General features: G+C 53.1%; 1 protein-coding gene across 1 annotated transcript in view; it reads right to left on the reverse strand.

Annotated features, from left to right (window-relative positions):
- Positions 1–19,716, reverse strand: part of NRXN2 (neurexin 2) — a gene marked incomplete in the record, with an annotated part of 299,307 nt that overhangs the window by 255,556 nt on the left and 24,035 nt on the right. Inside the window, 1 exon segment of the mRNA XM_034774999.1 lies at positions 11,900–13,056. Coding sequence (XP_034630890.1) covers positions 11,900–12,617 — 718 coding nt within the window.

The following is a 19,716-nucleotide window of genomic DNA, read 5'->3' on the forward strand; positions in this document are numbered from 1 at the left end:
TATTCCACTTGTACACACAGAGCATAACCCTACACCTGCACACCAACACCCTATATACTTGTATACACACAGCATAAACTTTCACACTACAACTTTGTACACAACACTCTACGGCCCATGTCCATTGTATGCACATATGGCATAAATCTCCCAAACAACCTCAATACTCCTTATATACATATACACCCCAGCATACCCATACAACCTGACATCCCTACCTCCTATAATGCTTGTACTCACACACACCACAATTCTCTCATACAACTTAACACCCCAAAACTCACTGTCTACCACTTGTGTACATACACATATACAGAGTATAATCCTTCAACTCTACAACCTAACACCCTAGTACACACCACTCCTGTACACCTAGTATTTACACACACAAAAAACAGCATACACAGGAAGAACCATGCAATCTAACACCCCAGTACCCAACACCCTAAACTACTTGAAAACACATCCACACACCACAATCTTTTACCCGTACAATAAACATCCCACTACACAGCACCCCGGCACCATACCCTTGTATTCAAACACACATATACAGACAGTGTAGTCCTTCACTCATACATAATACCTTCTTCACAGAGCCACACAACAAGGTCCTAACACACCACAAGACCATATCCATACTTTTATTCCTTCACACAGCATAATCCTTCACCCATACAACACCTTCTGCACACTGCCAAATAACACAATCCTTCAACCTGACACCCTACACTACTGGTAGGTCTATCCTTCACCCATACACCCTAGTGCACAACACCCTTTGTCCCTTGTGCAGATAGACACACACAACAGAATCCTCCATCCAGACAACCTAACACCCCAGTACACAGCACCCCTATGACCTCATCTTCCTACATGCAACATAGCCAAGCAACCCCACACACCCTAGCACGCAGTGTCCTCCCCCAACACCATTTCATTGTACCCAGCAACCCCCCCCCATTACACCCAACCAAACCTCCTCAGTCACTGAAGAGTAGTTAGCGAAACTGTCCCCTGGGCAACCAGACTAGGCAACAGTCACTGAGGAGTCACCAAACCGTTGTCCATAGAAACTGGCCTCAGCCAAAGAATTCAGTCAGTACAATCTCCGCAGCAATGATGGACAGTTGCCAAGAGTTAGCCAGCCCAACCAACTGTCTCCATAGCAACCAGCTCTAGACAACAGCCGCCAAGAAGCTAGCCAGTGCAATCGTATCCCTGGCAAGCGGCCATAGACAACAGCCAATGAAGATTTGATTGGCCCAGTTGTCTCCATAGCAAATGGGCAAGAAACACAATCACCGAGCAGTCAATAGTTGTCTCAGTTCTCTCCATGGCAACCAACCTAGACAACTGTCACCCAGGATTCAGAGAGTGTGGGCAGGTGTGTGGGTGGATTGTGCAGGGAAGATGAGGGAGATGTGTGTCTGTGTGTGGTTGAGTGCATTGTGCATAGGTGGGTGGGCGAGCAAGTAGCTAGCTGTCTTGTGTGCATCTGCCGTGTTTGTGTATGTTGTGTGAGTAGGTGGGTGTATTGTGTGACAGTCGGGAAGGTGTGTTGTGTGTCTGCATGATTGTGTCTGTACAGGTGTGTTTGTATGACTGGGGTGTGTGAGTGTGTCTGTAAGAGAAAGTGTGTGTGAGTATGTTGTGAGTGGATGTGTTTCTTGTGTGTTTGTCGTTACATTTGTTGTGCATCTATAAGTAGTGTGTGTGTGTGCACAAAGTGTTTTGAGAGTGCCTGTTTCTATCTCTGTGTTTAAGAAAGTATCTCTGTGTGTATATATGAATCTATGAGTGTCACATGTGAGCATGTGTCTGTGCTGCGTGACTGTTTATGTGTTACTGGGTGCCTGCCTGTGTGAACAGTGTGTGACTGCATCATTCTCCATGTGTTTGTACATATGTATGTTTTGTGTGAGTGTTTTTGTGTGTTATGTATGTGAGTGCTAACTGGGTGGGTGTACTGCACATCTGCCTGTGTGTACTGAGAGTGTGTCATTGTGTGTGCATGCACATGCTGTGAGAGTTTGCCTGAGTATTGTCTATCTGTGTGTGGTTTTGAGAGAGTGTATGGAGTGGGGTGATGTGTCATGAGTAAATGTCTGTATTTGCATAAATACATACACACACACACACACACACACACACACACACACGCTCTCCCCCACAGACCACTAGTGACTGGCTTGGGAGTGCTCCCCCTCTGCTGGCTGGGGCAACTCACAGACACATCTTACCCAGCGCGGGATCACAGCCAAGCAGACATGGCCATGAACACACACATTTTGGCTAAACAAACACCGCATGGCTGGGATGGGATTGCTCCCCCAAACAGAGCCCAATCTCACCCCACACAAGTCCCCAGTTAATTTAGCGGGAAAAGGAACTTGCCCAAGGTCACACAGCTGGTCAGTCACAGAAGGAACCCAGAAGTCCTGATTCTCTAACCCAGTAGGCCCCACTCCCCTCTCCGAGCTGGGGCATAACCCAGGAGTCCTGAATCCCAGACCCCCTGCCCCATTCTAACCACTGGGCCCCCATGTCTCTCTGCGCAGTGTCACTCTGGCAGTGTGGAATCACTGTGCAGATGAAGAGGCACTTGCAGGATTTTAGGTGTTTAACATCCCCAGATGTCCCCTATGAGGCTGTGATTCCTTGTACCTCTGCCCTGCCCTGCACCCCCCACACACACACACACAGTCAGACACACACATCACCGCAGCTCCCTCGCCTGCTGGGCAGCAACAGGGAAACCCCATGGAGCCAGAGAGCACTAGGGGGCGCAAGCTTCACAGCGACTGTAGGCCCAGCACATTCCCTCCCATGCCAGGAACCCTATTCTCCCTCCATGCCGGGGCTCTGTGACCCCCTGCCAGGGGAGCACTGGTGACAACGGCTGGCCAAGGTGCTGGGAGACACAAAGCCAGGCCCAAGGCAGGTTCTGCTGGACCATGCCAGGAGCTCTGCCCCACCCCACCCCCCATGCCAGGGGCTCTGGGGCCCCATCCCACACCCAGGATTCCTGGTGGAACTCTCGCCCATACACACGCACACGCAGTGCTGGTCCTGGTATAACTATGCAGGTGAAGGGCGTGATCTGGCACCACCACAGTTATCCTGGGCAAACCCTAGCGCTGCCTCAGGCTTTAAACTGATCTCCATGGGAGGCCGGGAGACCTTCCTGGGGGACACGTTATCCCAACGGTGAGGGGTTCTGGCTCCTTCCTCTGAAGCAACTGAGACTGGCCACTGTTGCAGAGACCAGGTTGGATGGGCCCCAGGTGGCAGCGGGGGAGGCGATGAATACCCCTGGGTCTGATCTGGGATGGCAGGGAGGGTGGTGTGATAAATGAAGGGGGGAGGGGTAGCTCCCTTTTATGGACACCCAGCCAGCCAGTTAGCTATAAAATCCCTGTTAGTAGCTGTTCTCTACTTGCTTTATCTATAGAGGTTTAAAAAGCCCAGAGGTAAAAGGAAGGGAGTGGGCACCTGACCAAAAGAGCCAATGGGAGGGCTAGGACTTTTTAAAATTGGGAAAAAACTTTCTCTTTGTCTGTCTGTTGTTCTCCGGGGAGAGAAGACAGAGCAGGAACAGGGCTGAACTATGCTGTAGGAAGCTTTAAACCACGTAAGAAAAACCATCAGATCATACCTAGAGACTGGTTATTTGAAACCCCCAGATATGTAAGTAGATCAGGGTATGTCTAGGAAGACACAAAAAGAACAGGAGTACTTGTGGCACCTTAGAGACTAACAAATTTATTAGAGCATAAGCTTTCGTGGGCTACAGCCCACTTCTTCGGATGCACACAATTTAGGAAGACACAATTAGGTTTATCTCGTTTTTTTTTTTTCCTTATTGGCTTATGGACTCCTCTGTGCTAACCCCCAAATGCTTTTGTTTTGCTTGTAACCATTAACCTGGACCTCTAGAAAACCATTCTTGGTGCTTAATTATTATATTTGCTCTTTTTAAATCTAGCAATAACCTAAGTTCCAGATGTATTTTCTTTCTTTTTGGTTTTAATAAAATTTACGTTTTTTAAGAACAGGAGTGGGGTTTTTTTGTGTCCTAAGACGTTTGTGCATATGTTGTTTAATTAGCTGGTGGCAACAGCTGATTTCCTTTGTTTTTCTTTCTCAGCTGTTCCCCGGAGGGGGGGTGAAAGGTACCCCACAGGGATGAATTCCCAAGTGTGGCTTCCTGGGTTCAAAGGGGTTTTTTGTACTTGGGTGGTGGCAGCATCAGAGAGAAGCTGTGACCTTGGGAGTTTAATACCAGCCTGGAGTGGCCAGTATTAATTTTTAGAATCCTTGTCGGCCCCAACCTTCTGCACTCAACAGGCCAGAGTGGGGAATCAGCCTTGACAACAATGGTGGTAGAGGTGGGATAATCATCATAGACTGCAAAAGTCCATATTCCTGACCAGCCCTTGTACTGGACTGGCAACGTGGCTGTAGGCAAGTTAAAAGAGTTGGCCTTAAAGGGTTGCACTGTCACATGGGCCTCTGGGTCGATGAATTTGGGGTCCACCAGGGATTGGTGGATAGCTGATACCTGTGCTCCAGTGTCTCTCCACGCAGTAATCTTCCTCCCGCCCACATTCACAGTTTCCCTTCGCTCTGGGGGTATTTGCGAAGCATCTGGGCTTGAAGGCTCTGTTGGGACCCCAGGGTCATGAGTTGCAGTCGGCTGGTGCTCTTGGGGCAGTTGGCCTTCACATGCCCCAGCTCATTACATTTGAAGCATCATCCAGCTGACTGTGGGCTGGGGTGAGATGGGTGATTGGAGAGTAGGATGGAGGGATGAGAGGGCATCTGGGGTCTCCCTGTGTGGAGGGCTCCTCCTTGCGAGGTGGGGCCTTGGGATGACACCGATGGTGTGGTGTCTGCTCGGGTTGCCCCTTCTGGCATCTGCACCAACTGCTACTAGCTTTCTTCTTCTCGTGCTGCAGAGAGAAGACTTAGCCAACCATGTGAGGCTAACAAAACGGGTGGGGATAGTCACCTGCAGCCAAGCTAAACAGGCCTCCACACCTAACTCCATTCCTAAGCCTCCTACAGGGATCCAGCCAGAGGTGGTGAAACCAGACACCAGACCAAAGTCTCTGGCAGCGGTTGTAGATCCAATTCCTGGGACCAGCCAGAACCAGACCAAGAAATGGAACTGGTGGAGCAGTCAGCACCAGAGCCCGTGCTTGCAACCCCACCAGAGTCAGGGGAGCCAGCACCAAATGGTGCCACAGAGCCTGCACCTGCAGCAGCAGCTTAACCAGCACAAGATGATCAACAGGAACCTGAAATACAACCCAGTGCACCAGCAGAGAGCGGTTCACAGTCAATGGAGACACCCCCATCACCTGCATCGCTTCCAGTGGAACCAAGCCCAAGTCCACAACCCCGCAAGAAACTAATGTCTCTAGCATCAAGGGAGCAGTTCCAGGCAGAACAGAAAAGTGGATGAAAGCCTTAAAGGAGTTTGGACGGTGGCATGGAGTGATCCACCGCCTCTCAGCTCTTCCAATATGTCCAGGTTTGTTGTAGAAGGAGGACTCTTGTACAAGAAAATCCTTTCTGTGGGCACAAGGAGGACTGGCATCCTCAGAGACAGTTGGAGTACACTAAGTACACCTCTACCCTGATATAATGCTGTCCTCGGGAGCCAAAAAATCTTACCGTATTATAGGTGAAACTGCGTTATATTGAACTTGCTTTGATCCACCGAACCACGCAGCCCCACCCCCCCCGGAGCGCTGCTTTACGCGTTATATCCAAATTCGTGTTATATCAGGTCACGTTATATCGGGGTAGAGGTGTATAGGGAAGAGCTCTTGAGCTTAGCCCACGATCACCCTAGTGGCCATGCTGGGGTGAACAGGACCAAAGACCATTTGGGGAAGTCATTCCACTGGGAGGGAATGGGTAAGGATGTTTCTATCTATGTCCGGTCTTGTGAGGTGTGCCAGAGGGTGGGAAAGCCGCAAGACCAGGACAAGGCCTCTCTCCAGCCACTCCCCATAACTGAGGTTCCATTTCAGCATGTAGCTGTGAATATTCTGGGCCCTTTCCCTAAGAAGACACCCAGAGGAAAGCTGTACATACTGACCTTCATGGGTTTTGCCACCCGATGGCCAGAAGCAGTAGCTCTAAGCAACACCAGGGATAAAAGCATGAGCCAGGCATTGGCAGACATTTTTGCCAGTGTAGGTTGGCCCTCAGACATCCTTACGGATTCGGGAACTAACTTTCTGGCAGGACCATGAAACGTCTTTGGGAAACTCATGGGGTAAACCACTTGGTTGTCACCCCTTACCACCATCAAACAAATGGTCTAGTGGAGAAGTTTAATGGGACTTGGGGGCCATGATACGTAAATTCCTGAATGAGCACTCCAATGATTGGGACCTAATGTTGCAGCAGTTGCTCTTTGCCTACAGGGCTGTACCACATCCCAGTTTGGGGTTTTCACCCTTTGAACTCATTTATGGCCACGAAGTTAAGGGGCCATTACAGTCAGTAAAGCAACAATGGGAGGGGATTACATCTTCTCCAGGAACTAACGTTTTGGACTTTGTAACCAACCTGCAAAACACCCTCAAGGACTCTCTAGCCCTTGCTCGAAAAAACCTACAGGATGCTCAACAAGAGCAAAGGGCATGGTATGATAAACATGCCAGAGAGTGTTCCTTCAAAGTAGGTGATAAAGTCATGGTCCTGAAAGCGCTCCAGGCCAATAAGATGGAAGCGTCGTGGGAGGGGCCATTTATGGTGCAAGAGCACTTGGGAGCTGTTAATTACCTCATAGCGTTCCCAGACCCTACCCTAAAACCTAAAGTATACCATGATAATTCTCTAAAGTCCTTTTATTCCTGAGAAATCAAGGTTCTACAGTCTACAGCCCAGGAAAGAGACGACACTGAGTGGCCTGAAGGAGTCTACTATGAAAAAAAAGCAACGGTGGCATAGAAGAGATGAGCCTTTCCATTACCCTTGGGCGTAATTAGCGAGAGCAAATCCAGGAGCTGTGCACCAGCTTCGTGCCAATGTTTACAGCCACCCCAGGATGGACAGAACGGGTGTACCACTCCATTGACACAGGTGATGCTCGCCCAATTAGAGCCCAAGCCTACTGGATGGCTCCTCAAGCCAAAACCGCAATAGAAAGGGAAATCAAGGACATGTTACAGATGGGTGTAATCTGCCCCTCTGAGAGTGCATGGGCCTCTCCAGTGGTTCTGGTTCCCAAACCAGACGGGGAAATCTGCTTTTGCGTGGACTACCGTAAACTAAATGCTGTAACTTGCCCAGAAAACTATCCAATGCCACACACAGATGAGCTATTGGAGAAACTGGGATGTGCCCAGTTCATCTCCACCTTAGACTTAACTAAGGGGTACTGGCAAGTGCTGCTATATGACCCAGCCAAGGACAGGTCAGCCTTCATCACCCGTGTAGGGCTGTATGAATTTAATGTGCTCCCTTTCGGACTGCGAAATGCACCTGCCACCTTCCAGAGACTGGCAGATAACCTTCTAGCTGGACTTGGGGAATTTGCAGTAGCCTATCTTGATGATGTGGCTATATTCTCAGATTCATGGGCAGAACACCTCCAAGCTGTCTTCCAGCACACAAGGGAGGCTACAGGGTTAACTGTTAAAGCTGGAAAATGTCAAATAGGCCTAAACAGGGTAACGTACCTTGGACTTCAGGTGGGTCAAGGAACTATCAATCCCCTACAGGCTAAGGTAAATGCTATCCAAAATTGGCCTGTCCCTAAGTCAAAGAAGCAGGTCCAATCCTTTTTGGGTTTGGCCGGGTATTAGCGACGATTTGTACCACACTACAGCCAAATTGCCACCCCACTGACAGACCTAACCAGAAAAAGAAACCCAAATGCAGTTCAGTGGACTGAGAAAGTGTCACAAAGCCTTTAACCAGCTTAAGGTGATCCTTACGTCTGACCCTGTACTAAGGACCCTGAACTTCGACCAACCGTTCGTCGTAACCACAGATACTTCCAAGTGTGGTGTAGGAGCAGTTTTAATGCAGAAAGGACCAGATCAACAATTCCATCCTGTCGTGTTTCTCAGCAAAAAAATTTCTGAGAAGTAAAGCCACTGCTCAGTCTCAGAAAAAGAATGTTACGCCATTGTGTATGCTCTGGAGAAGCTACGCCCATATATTTGCGGATGCCGTTTCCACCTGCAGACTAACCATGCTGCACTGAAGTGGCTTCACAGAGCCAAAAAAACTAACAAAAAACTTCTTCGGTGGAGTTTAGCTCTTCAAGACTTTGATTTTAAAATATAACACATTTCAGGAGCCTCTAACAAAGTGGCTGATGCACTCTCCCGGGAAGGTTTCCCAGAATCAGCCGGGTAAAAATGTCCCTGTATTCTAAGTCATTGTAGTCCTTGAAATGTGAAAAATACTGTTTAGTTCTTCATGTAATTAGCAGTAAAATTAGAGGTGCACGTATCTTATTAACTCTGTTTCCTAAACCTTCAGGAAGAAATCCCAGCTGGTGTGGACCCGACCTGAACCAAGCTGGCCAACACCGTCTGTGATTTGGGGGGCGTGTGATAAATGAAGGGGAGGGGGCCTTCTTTTTATGGACACCCAACCAGCTATAAAATACCTGTTAATAGCTGTTCTCTACTTGCTTTACCTGTAAAGGGTTAAAAAAGCCCAAAGGTAAAAGGAAGGGAGTGGGCACCTGACCAAAAGAGCCAATGGGAGGACTAGGACTTTTTAAAATTGGGAAAAAACTTTCCCTTTGTCTGTCTGTCTGTTGTTCTCCGGGGAGAGAAGACACAGAGCAGGAACAGGGCTGAACTATGCTGTAGGAAGCTTTAAACCACATATGAAAAACCATCAGATCATACCTAGAAACTGGTTATTTGAAACCCCCAGATATGTAAGTAGATCAGAGAATGTCTAGGAAGACACAATTAGGTTTATCTCTTTTTTTTCCCCTTATTGGCTTGTGAATTCCTCTGGGTTAGTCCCCAAATGCTTTTGTTTTGCTTTTAACCATTAACCTGGACCTCAAGAAAACCATTCTTGATGCTTAATTATTATATTTGCTCTTTTTAAATCTAGCAATAACCTAAGTTCCAGATGTATTTTCTTTCTTTTTGGTTTTAATCAAATTTACCTTTTTTAAGAATAGGATTGGGGTTTTTTTTGTGTCCTAAGACGTTTGTGCATATGTTGTTTAATTAACTGGTGGCAACAGCTGATTTCCTTTGTTTTTCTTTCTCAGCTCTTCCGGGAGGTGGGGGGGTGAAAGGGCTTGAGGGTACCCCAAAGGGATGGTAGAGAGAAGCTGTGACCTTGGGAGTTTAATACCAGCCTGGAATGGCCAGCATTAATTTTTAGAATCCTTGCGGGCCCACATCTTCTACACTCAACATGCCAGAGTGGGGAATCAGCCTTGACAGATGGAGTGATACCAGGCTGGGCAGGCCTCAGGTACGATTGGGGGTGGCAAGGGGGGGATACCAGGCTGGGGAAGACGATGCTGGGTGAGCCTATGGATCTGATCCAGTTTGGTTATTCCTAAGCTCCTGTCTCCCTTCTCTGTCCGATCCTCACTATGTATCCCTCCAGCACTCCGCCCCAGCCAAATGCTCCCCAGCTCTGTGATCTCTGCTCTCACCAGTGTAAACCCCCTTTTGCCATTTTTGGGGAGACAGCAGATTGCAGTGGCTGGGCACTGGACTGGGAGTCAGGACTCCTGGGTTCTATCCCAGCTCTGCCCCAACCTTGGACAAGTCTCTTCCCGCTCAATTCCTCAGTTTCCCCATCACCACCTTTTGTCTATTTCGCATGTAAGTTCTTTGGGGCGTGGCCTGTCAGTGCATGTCTGCGCAGCGTGACGGGGACCCCACTCTCGGTCACAGGGAAGGGGGTTTCTACCAACTGGCACAAGGAGAGCACACATGCGTGCGGGGACGGTGTGTACAAACATGCCCAGCACAGCACAGGGCCCTGTTGGGTAGTTTGTTCCCAAGCAGCCTGATAACACTGATGCCACAATTTGCTGTCCCCATGGAAATGCAGCCATTTGACCTTGGTCACCTACTTGATCCCCCATTAGAACGCACCCACTCCAACGGCGCTGCCACCCCTCCCTATACAGCGACTGGCCACTGTATTCCCAAAGCAGATACTGACTTCAGGCATGCTGGCCCATTTCACACATTCACAGCGACCTCCAGGGGCACTCGGGCTTAGGGAAGGAGGAGGGACTTGGGACATCTGGGTTCAATTCCTACCTGTCATCACCCTGGGCCTCAGTTTCCCCATCTGTAAAACAGGGGATAATCATCCTTCCTTCATCTACTGAGAAAACAAACTGTCCAGGGCAGGGGCTGACCCTGTAGCTGCACTGAGCATGAGCATCCCCGTGCACTGGTGCAAAACCCTCTGAGCACGTCACAGTCACAGCACCAGTGACAATGGCTGGCCAAGGTGCTGGGAAACACAAAGCCAGGCCCAAGGCGGGTCCTGTGGGACCACTTAAAAAGACAGTAGCCACCCACACAAACTCACTGGCCACGTAGCACGAATGTGACTTGAGTTCAGGGCTCAGACAGGAAGTGTTCACAGACACTTTATTTTTGAAATAACACGTTTTACTAAAGGAATGGGAAATCCTCTCGGAAAAATGTTCTTCCCTTTAAAATTTTCTGATATCTGGTTGAAAAACTGAAGATGAGGCGGGGAAAAAATCAGTTGGGGACCAAAATGTTTATTTGAGAACTGATTTTTGGGGGGGAAGACAGGTGGGTTTTCATTAAAAAGAAATCACAGGAAATTGCATGGGCAATAAAAGGATTTTTTCAAAATTTTCCACAAAAAAATATGAGTTTTTTTGTGCCGATCTGTCTGACTCACTCGGCTTTCAAGGAAGATGGACAATACACAGGCCAGCCTGGTACCCGTGAACCTGCCAGACCTTACAATAGCACTAAAAGTCTCCCAACCGAGCTCGGGGCCCCTGTCAGGTCAGGCGCTGCACTGACCCAAACCCCACACTGAGCTCGGGGCCCCCGTCAGGGAAGCGCTGCCCAGACACACAGAGTCAGATTATTCCCTGCATTTTACAAATTAGGGAACTGCTGCACAGAGGGGGAAGTGACTTGCCCCAGGACACCCAGTAGGCCAGGAGCCAAACTTCATTGGGCTAAGCTGGTAAAGTGTCCTCCCCAAGCCAGTATAACCCAGTTCCCAACCACCAACCTAAGCCAGAGACTCCCCCACTCCAGCAACCCAGCCTCTAGAACCACTGGACCCCACTCCCCTCACAGAGCTGACATAGAACCCAGGAGTCCTGGCTCCCAGCCCCGTGCTCTAACCTTGTAAGCCTCGACAACCAGCACAGAACAGCAACACCTGCAAACAAACCCCGATAATAAAATAAATAAGATCCCCACAAAGTGACATCCCCAAAGGCTCCAGCCTGCAGCCTCTCCATCCTTGTCCCCTCCTCTGAATTCCCTGCTAGAAGGTGCCAAAGAAGAGATGGGGCCAGGCCCAAATCTGCACCACAAACCTGGATAGCTGACACCCCAAACTCTCTCCCAGTTTGCACAGAGCCCATCCCGGCCAGTCAGGCGCCATGGCTGTGACAGCTCAGCCAGACTCCTAGTGGCACAAAGCAGAGGCCAAGGGCTGAAGGAACTGACAAGTCCAAGCCCCTCTCTCCCGACACCACCCTGGGAAAGGGGAGAGCACGCTGTGAGGGTGTGAGAGGGTCGAGCTCTCTCTGCTGCTGCCCAGCCTGTCCCTACGGCAATGCCCCCACTCTGGGGAGGGACAGTGAGCCATCTGGGCCACACCCCTGCTCCAAACCCTTGCCCTCCCCTCCTGTCCCCTGGGGTCTCACCTTCGCTGCAGAACTTGCCCTGGAAGCCGGTCATACTGCAGTCGCACTGCACCTCGCCATTCAGCACGCTGCAGAGCCCCCCGTGGGCACAGGGATTCTGCTTGGTGCACAGGTACTCCGTGTCGCTGCGGATGCCCTGGCTGCCCAGCAGGGCCGGCGGCGTGTCGCCCACCTTGAGGTTGGCCACCAGCCCCTTGAAGGGCACCTCGTACTTGACGGTGCTCAGGGTAAGCGCCGAGAGGCGCACGTCGGGCGGGATCCCCCCCACAAAGAGGTCGCTCTCCACCGCCATGTCCCGCCGCTTGGACTTGACCTCGGCCACCTTGGCCTCACCGTCCACCACCAGCATGGTCTCCCGGTAGTTGCGGGTCAGGAGCACCATGTGCCAGCGGTCGTCATCCACGGGCGTCTCCAGGTGCACCTTGGCAGGCTCGGCACAGGAGATGGTGAAACGCAGGCGCAGGCGCCCGTCAGCGATCATGAGCTCCAGGAAGTCGCAGTTCCCCCCGTCGTCCAGGTAAAGCACCAGCGCCCGCGAGACGTTTGTCTTCAGGCTAAAGCTCAGCTCCCCCAAGGAGCTGGCGTCCCAGCGGGCATAGCGGGCCCACTGCCCCGTGGCGCCACCGAACTCCAGCGCCGCCCCGCCTGCCCCGGGGCCCAGCAGGGCACCCATGAGCAGTGCCAAGGGCAGCAGTCTGGCCATGGCGCCCAGTCTCATCTGTCCCTGCCCCCCCCCTCAAGGCAAATGCTGGGCGCCGCCCCCCCACTGCCACAGCCTCAGATCCTCATGGGGGGGGCAGGCGGCTGGATGGGGGGAGGGAGGGGCAGGCGGGGTTGGGGTCCGTTGCCTTCCTTGCAGGCCGGGGAGCAGGTGGAGATGAGCGGGGGGCTCCGCTCAGAGGGAGGGTGGTGGCCTTTCACTACCACTCAGTGACAAGGGGCAATGGGATGCCAGAATCCAAATATCCAGAAGTCAGAGAGAACAAATTCAGGCCCCCACCAACTCAACCCCCTCCCCCCACCCAGCCTCCACCAATCACAGGCTCCAGGTCCAGCTCCAGCAAGTTACAGCATCCTCCTCCAGCGGGGTGCAGAGCCAGCCGCGCCCACAGGGCGTGCTCAGCCCAGCTCCGGCGTCGCGTCACAGGAGGGCGGAGCTGCGAGGAGAGAGAGGAGACGTGTGAGGCCAGGCCACGTGCACTAAAGGATTAATACAACGCAGCCCACCCTCCCATAGCTGGGGGCTGAACCCAGGCATTCAGGGAACACCCCCTCCCACAACCCTAGGACTGGCTACTCTCCCCAGAAATTCCTCTTCTCATAGTAGTTCCAGCCCAGAACCTCTTCTGATTGGTTGCTCTTCCCCACTTTCCCCACCTCCTGTGGGAGGGTGGCCAATCAGAGCTCACGCAGGAGCCAAGTAGTACCCCACCCCCCATCCAACAGGATTTTGGGTAGGGGAGAGGGAAGAGGAAGCAGGCCATACCATTCTCACAGTGAGGGGAGGGGAGGGAAGAGGTGGGAGCAGGCTGTACCTTTCTCACAGGGAGGGGGAGCGGTGAGAGCAGATCATACTACTCTCACAGGAAGACAGGTGGAAAGGAGGGAGCAGGCCTTACCATTCTCACACGGGGGGGGAGCGGGAGCAGACCATACCATTCTCACAGCAAGGATGGGGAGGGGAGAGATAAAGAGGTGGGAGCAGGCCATACCATTCTCACAGCGAGGAGGGGAGTGAAGAGGCGGAGCAGGCCGTACCGTTTTCACAGCAAGGACGAGGGGGAGAGGCAGGAGCAGGCCATACCATTCTCACAGCGAGGAATGGGGGGAAGGAGGGAGCAGGTCATATTCTCACAGCAAGAATGGATGGGAAGGAGGAAGCAGGTCATACTATTCTCACAGCGAGGATGGGCAGGGAGAGAGGGAGGAGCAGGCTGTACCATTCTCACAGTGAGGAGGAAGGTGAAAAGGCGGGAGCAGACTATACCATTCTCACAGTGAAGGGAGGGGAGAGGTGGGAGCAGACCATACCATTTTCACAGTGGGGGGGGGAGATGTGGGAGCAGGCCGTACCATTCTCACAGAGAGGAGAAGGGTGATGAGGTGGGAGCAGGCCATATCATTCTTACAGTGAGGAGGGGGGAAGAGAAGGGAGTAGGCCATACCATTCTCACAGCAAAGATGAGGGGGAGAGGAGGGAGCAAGCCATACCATTCTCACAGTGAAGGGAGGGGAGAGGCGGGAGCAGACCGTACCATTCTCACAGCAAGGACACGGGGAGAGGTGGGAGCAGCCCGCATCATTCTCATAACAAGAACAGGGAGGAAGAGGCAGGAGCAGGCCCTACCATTCTCACAGCAAGGATGGGGGAGTGGAGGGAGCAGGTCACACTATTCTCACAGTGAGGATGGGAGGAGAGGGGGGAGCAGGCCATACCATTCTCATAGTGAGAATGGGTGGGAAGGAGGGAGCTGGTCATACTATTCTCACAGTGAGGAGGGGGATGAGGTGGGAGCAGGCTGTACCATTTTCACAATGAGGAGGAAGGTGAAGAGGTGGGAGAAGGCCATACCATTCTCACGGGGGGGGGAGAGAGAGGCGGGAGCAGGCTGTACCATTCTCACAGCGAAGATGGGGGGAGGAGGGAGCAGGTCATATTATTCTCATAGGGAGGATGGGGGGAGGGGCAGAGCAGGCCATACCATTGTCATAGGGACAGATGCTGCTCCCTCCTCCCCTCAGTCTACTCCTTGCTCCTCCACCCTCCCTTTGGACTTCTTCTGACATCTGCCCCCCAAGCAACCCCGCTGAGGGCCCAGTGCCGACTGCTCTCCCAGCCACACACCCTGTGTTCTTTGCACAGGGCCCCAGCCCCAGTTGTTCCAGGGGTAGGTGACCAGAGCAGCTGCCTTCGATGCCAACCTCCAGGGGACTAAGGTGGCTCCCGCCAGCACTCCCCACACACACTGGCTTATTTGCACAGGGACAATCCCAGCCCACCCCGTTATTTGCACAGACCCTTCCCGTGGGCCATATGCCATTTACAGCCTTCCCCCTCCCCCCCTGCGACAATCTGCATCTCATCACTGCGCTGTCAGTCAGGCATTATTTATAACCCACCACCACTGGCATACTATAGGCAGAGGGGGGGCACAACGAGAGGGGGAAAGGAGCAGAAAGAGGAGGGGGTGGGACAGAGGGGAACAGAGTAGGTCTTATTGGAGGCAGCAGGGACTGGATGGGCCGATAGGTCTTATCTGGGGGTGGGTCAGAGAATATCAGGCTGGATGGGCCCATGGATCTGATGCAAGGCGGCAGGAGGAGGTGAGATACTGGGGTGGGTGGGCCCATTGGTCGAACCTGTTACCCCTACCCAGCGACCATGGCAACCAACCCTCATTAACACCCTGTCACCCCCAAAATCTATTAAAAGAACAAATGTAAATGGGGTGGGGGAAGGGGCGGTTTCCGCGGTAACACAGCACCGGGGATATGGCATCATGCAAATGAGGTACGGCAGGTTATTTATAACTGTGCCTCGTCTGTGCCCCTCATTGGGTAATGGGGGCCATTAGCATGCGCTGCATAATTAGCCAATCACATTAAATGCTGCACCTGTGCGAGGGGAGGCACTGATTGACGCCTGAGCAGTGTGCTGGGGGGCTGGGCTCTGAGCCCCTCAATTCTCCCTCCTCAGCGCCATCATCCCCACTGGGTCGCTCGGGTGTGTGGGGGGGTGCGGGGTAGTTTTTCCTGCCCCCACCAAATCCCAGCAGACTGCACCAAGGGATGAGACTGTAGTGGAGGATTGGATTCAGTCGAACCTCCTCCCCGGGCTTCTCACTCCCCCAACTCATCCCCTCAACCCCCATCTCGCCTCACCCTTGCACCTCCTCCCCCTTACCATCCTACTTCCTTCCCTCCCTCTCCCCCCCCTACAATCCCCACCTCCTCCCCCTGCCCGCTGTCCCCCCTTACCTTATCGCACCCTCTACTCCCAGCTCCCTTACCATCCCCACCCCCCTTGTCTATTTTAGAGGAGGAAATTAATTAACTATTGATTCCTGCTTGCCAGAGTGATGGGGTCACATTCCCACCAGCCAGGTGGTGGCCTGCAGGTCAGCCTCGGGAAAGATACAGGGAACTGGAAGGGGATGGTGGGCTCTCCATGCAGCCACAGTTTGGAGCAATGCAGTCACAAACACGGGATGGGGAAAAAGAATGAACATGGGGGCTGGTTTTACACAGTGAATCGGGGGGAGGGACAGGGGGCCTCGGTTTTTTTTTTCCCTTTGGGGGGGGGGGGGGGTTTTGGGGGGGTGGGGGGGGGGGCTGGGAATCGGGATGCCTGGGCTCTACTCCCAGCTCTGGGAGTGGAGTGGAGTCTAATGTGTTAGAGCAGGGGAGGGGGAGTTAGGACTCCTGGGTTCAGGGAGGAGTCTGTCGCAGATCTAGGAATTGAACCCAGGAGTCCTGAATCCCAGTGCCCTAACCACAAAGGCCTCCTTCCACCCAGCTCTTCTGGGGAATTAGGAGAAACACAACTAGGATTCATGCCATGAAGCTTGGATTACAATATATTCCTGACCCCAAATCAGGGTCAAGAGCAGTATGGTCTTGATTAAGTTTAAGGCACATCAAATCAAGGGTGCTCTCCCCTAAACACCCCACTATGCACACAGATGCAGAACAAGATTGGTGCTAGCAGCAACATCCAATGAACTTTGGGTGAAACCCCCACTGGCTCTTGTCTAACAGGCTCTCAAGTGCTACACTGTTCACCTGAGGAACTCTCTGCTACAAGAAAATGATCAAACAATTCTCATTCTTCCTCTCCATATCATAGCAACCTGGGTGTCTAAGCACAGCACAACAAGTAGAATTACACCACTGAGCCAGGAACAGCCACCACTTAAATCCTGGGCGGGTAAATTCTAAGAAGAGTTGACGCATTATTATTTGCACTGGTGTCAGCTAAGATCAGAGCCCAGACATGCCACATGGTGCACCAATTGAGACCCGGGCCCCGCCACACCAGGGCCCGTGTAGACATACATTGATAAACAATCCCCACCCCAAAGAGCTCACAGTCTAAACAGACAAAAGAGAGGAGGGGAAACAGTGGCTCCAAGAGGCAAAGAGACTTGCCCAAGCTCAGTGGCAGAGCCAGGGCTAGCACCCAGGAGTCCTGGCTCCCAGTCCAGCACACTACCCCCTGCAACCCATCCTTCAGGTTGGGTGTACTGTGCTTTGACCTCGAAGTGCCAAGATCCCGAGGATGGTTGTGACAAAATCATGTAGCAGGAAGTTCCACAGGTGAGCAGCACAGCAGCGAGTGTAGGTGCTGTCCCTTACGGGGATCCTGGGAGTCCAAGATTGGACCCTTGAGCCACTCTGCCACACCAGTTCCCATCCTCATGGATCTGCTCGGAGAGGCATGAGTCCCTGCCCCCATACCGTCCTCAGTATCACAGTTCCAGCATGGTACGGCAGCCCTGGGGTGTCGCTTTAGATTAAGCGTGTTGCCGAGCAGACAAGTACGAAGGACCCCGTGCTCATACTCCCCCGCACTACTCTGCCAGCCCCGTAGGCTCTGTGCTGGGCAGCCAGGCCAGCGCGGGGAGTTCAGGGGACGCAATGTCCTTTGGATCCCACAGGCAGGGATCTCTCTCCCTCCCCCGATCCTTGTTTCTGAGCCGGGTTGCAGGGCAGCATCCTGCAACAGGGGCTGCCAGCCACTCAGCGTGGTATGCAAGGAGGCACGCAGCTCCGGAGACAAGCAACTGTGAGCAGGGCCAGTCTTGTGCGAGCACACATGCATGGGCTCAAGAAGTGCCATGGGAGCGTGCAAAGGTACGTACACATGCAGCCACATTGCCTCATGCAAGAACACATGCGTGAGTGCACATAGCCAGAGCCTGCTGTGAGTCCACACACAGATGTGCTCCCACAGCCACATCACCCCATGCAAGGACACATACTCACACACATGTGCACATGGCCAGAACCTCATGTGAGCCCACCCCTCCCTGCCCCTGCAGCCCCATCATCCTGTGCAAGGACACACATGCAACACGGCCAGGACCCTGTGCAAGCACATGCCTGCACAAAAACAGCAGCCCCCCCCCATCCAGTTGCGCGCCCACACACACACACACACACACGGACACGCGTGCATCAGCAGGACAAATCCCTCACAGCGGGGAACACACCGGCAGACCCAATCATGTACCATGCTATCCATGGCACATGCACACAGGTAACACCAGTGCGAAGGGGAGGGAACTGAGCATCAGGACTCCTGGGATCCATTCTCAGCTCTGGGAGGACAGTTGGGGCTAGTGGTTAGAGCAGGGGGGCGGGGAGTCAGGACTCCTGGGTTCTACCCCTGGTTCATCCACTTGCTTCCCCTTCCCTGTGCCTCTGTTACTCCTTGCCCTCCCGCAACAACATGGTATAGGTGCTTAGGCTAGCTAACACAGGTACCATCCAGCCTACCAGTACCTGGGCCGATTTATTTACCCTGCCCTCCCAGCTTTTCTGGAAGGGGGTTAACAGAGAACAGGCAGTGCAGCACGGACACAGCAAGTGGCCTTCACACTACACATTTACCAGGCAGCTCTTAATAAAAGCTGCCATCATGCCAGCCCAATGCCATAACCTCCACTGGCTTCCACCATAAATTAATGGAGATATCCTATCTCCTAGAACTGGAAGGGACCTTAAAAGGTTATGGATTCCAGCCCCCTGCCTTCACTAGCAGGACCAAGTACTGATTTTACCCCAGATCCCTAAGTGGCCCCCTCACGGATTGAACTCATAACCCTGGGTTTAGCAGGCCAATGCTCAAACCACTGAGCTATCCCCTCCCTCACCATAAAGGCAAGAACCTACACTGAGGGGCACAGAGCACAGGGCCATCCCCAGCTCTAACCTGCTGGCCCCCACTCCCCTCCCAGAACTGGGCATGGAACCCAGGAGTCCTGTGCAGGGCAAAGAAATAATGTTAAAATAGCTACACCTGAGGCCTGCGGGGCTGCGATCAGGGGAGGAAGAGTAAGGGAGCAGTGTCCAGAGAACCTGCTCCTGGAGGAGTTCTTGGCCCTGGGGGGAGCCACCTCCAATGGGGGAGGCAGACAGGAACCCAGGAGTCCAGCATCCCCTGTCCCCCCCACACACAGTTGCTCCAGTCTACTGCCTCCGGCCCAAGGGTGTCTCCTTGCATTAGGGCAGGCAGGCAGGCTGCTCAGACGCGTGTGAAGAGCCGTCTCCCTCTCCAGTTCCCCAAGTGCTGCCAGCCACACACTGCCCCGAGCCAGGCGAGCACCGTGCCTGGACATGCTGCCTCCCCAAATCCCTCTGCTTCCATCACACCCCCCAGCCAGAACCCAGGGCTCCTCCCACCCCATCCCCTCCAAACCCTCCCACCCCCGGCCCTGCCCAGCACCGCATCCCCCACTCACACACACATCGACCCCCACTGGGACTCTTCCCACCTCCTCTTCTTCCCCTATACACACCCTAACCCCATGCCGGGCCTCCCCCCCTCCTTCTCCCACACATACACCCCAACCCCCACTGGACCTCCCCCTATCCCTCCTTTCACACACCCCGATCCTCTGCCAGACCTTCCCCGCATCCCCTCCCCCCCACACTCCAATCCCCTGACAGGCCTCCCCCAATCCCATCCTCCCCACACACACCCCGACCCCTGCTGGGCCTCCCCCCAATCCCATCCCCCCCTCACACACCCCAATCCCCTGCCAGGTCTCCCCCCTCATACACTCTGATCCCCTGCTGGGCCTATCCCCCCCCCC

This window comes from Trachemys scripta, chromosome 7 (assembly GCF_013100865.1).
Source record: "Trachemys scripta elegans isolate TJP31775 chromosome 7, CAS_Tse_1.0, whole genome shotgun sequence".
NCBI classification, from domain to species: Eukaryota; Metazoa; Chordata; order Testudines; family Emydidae; genus Trachemys; species Trachemys scripta.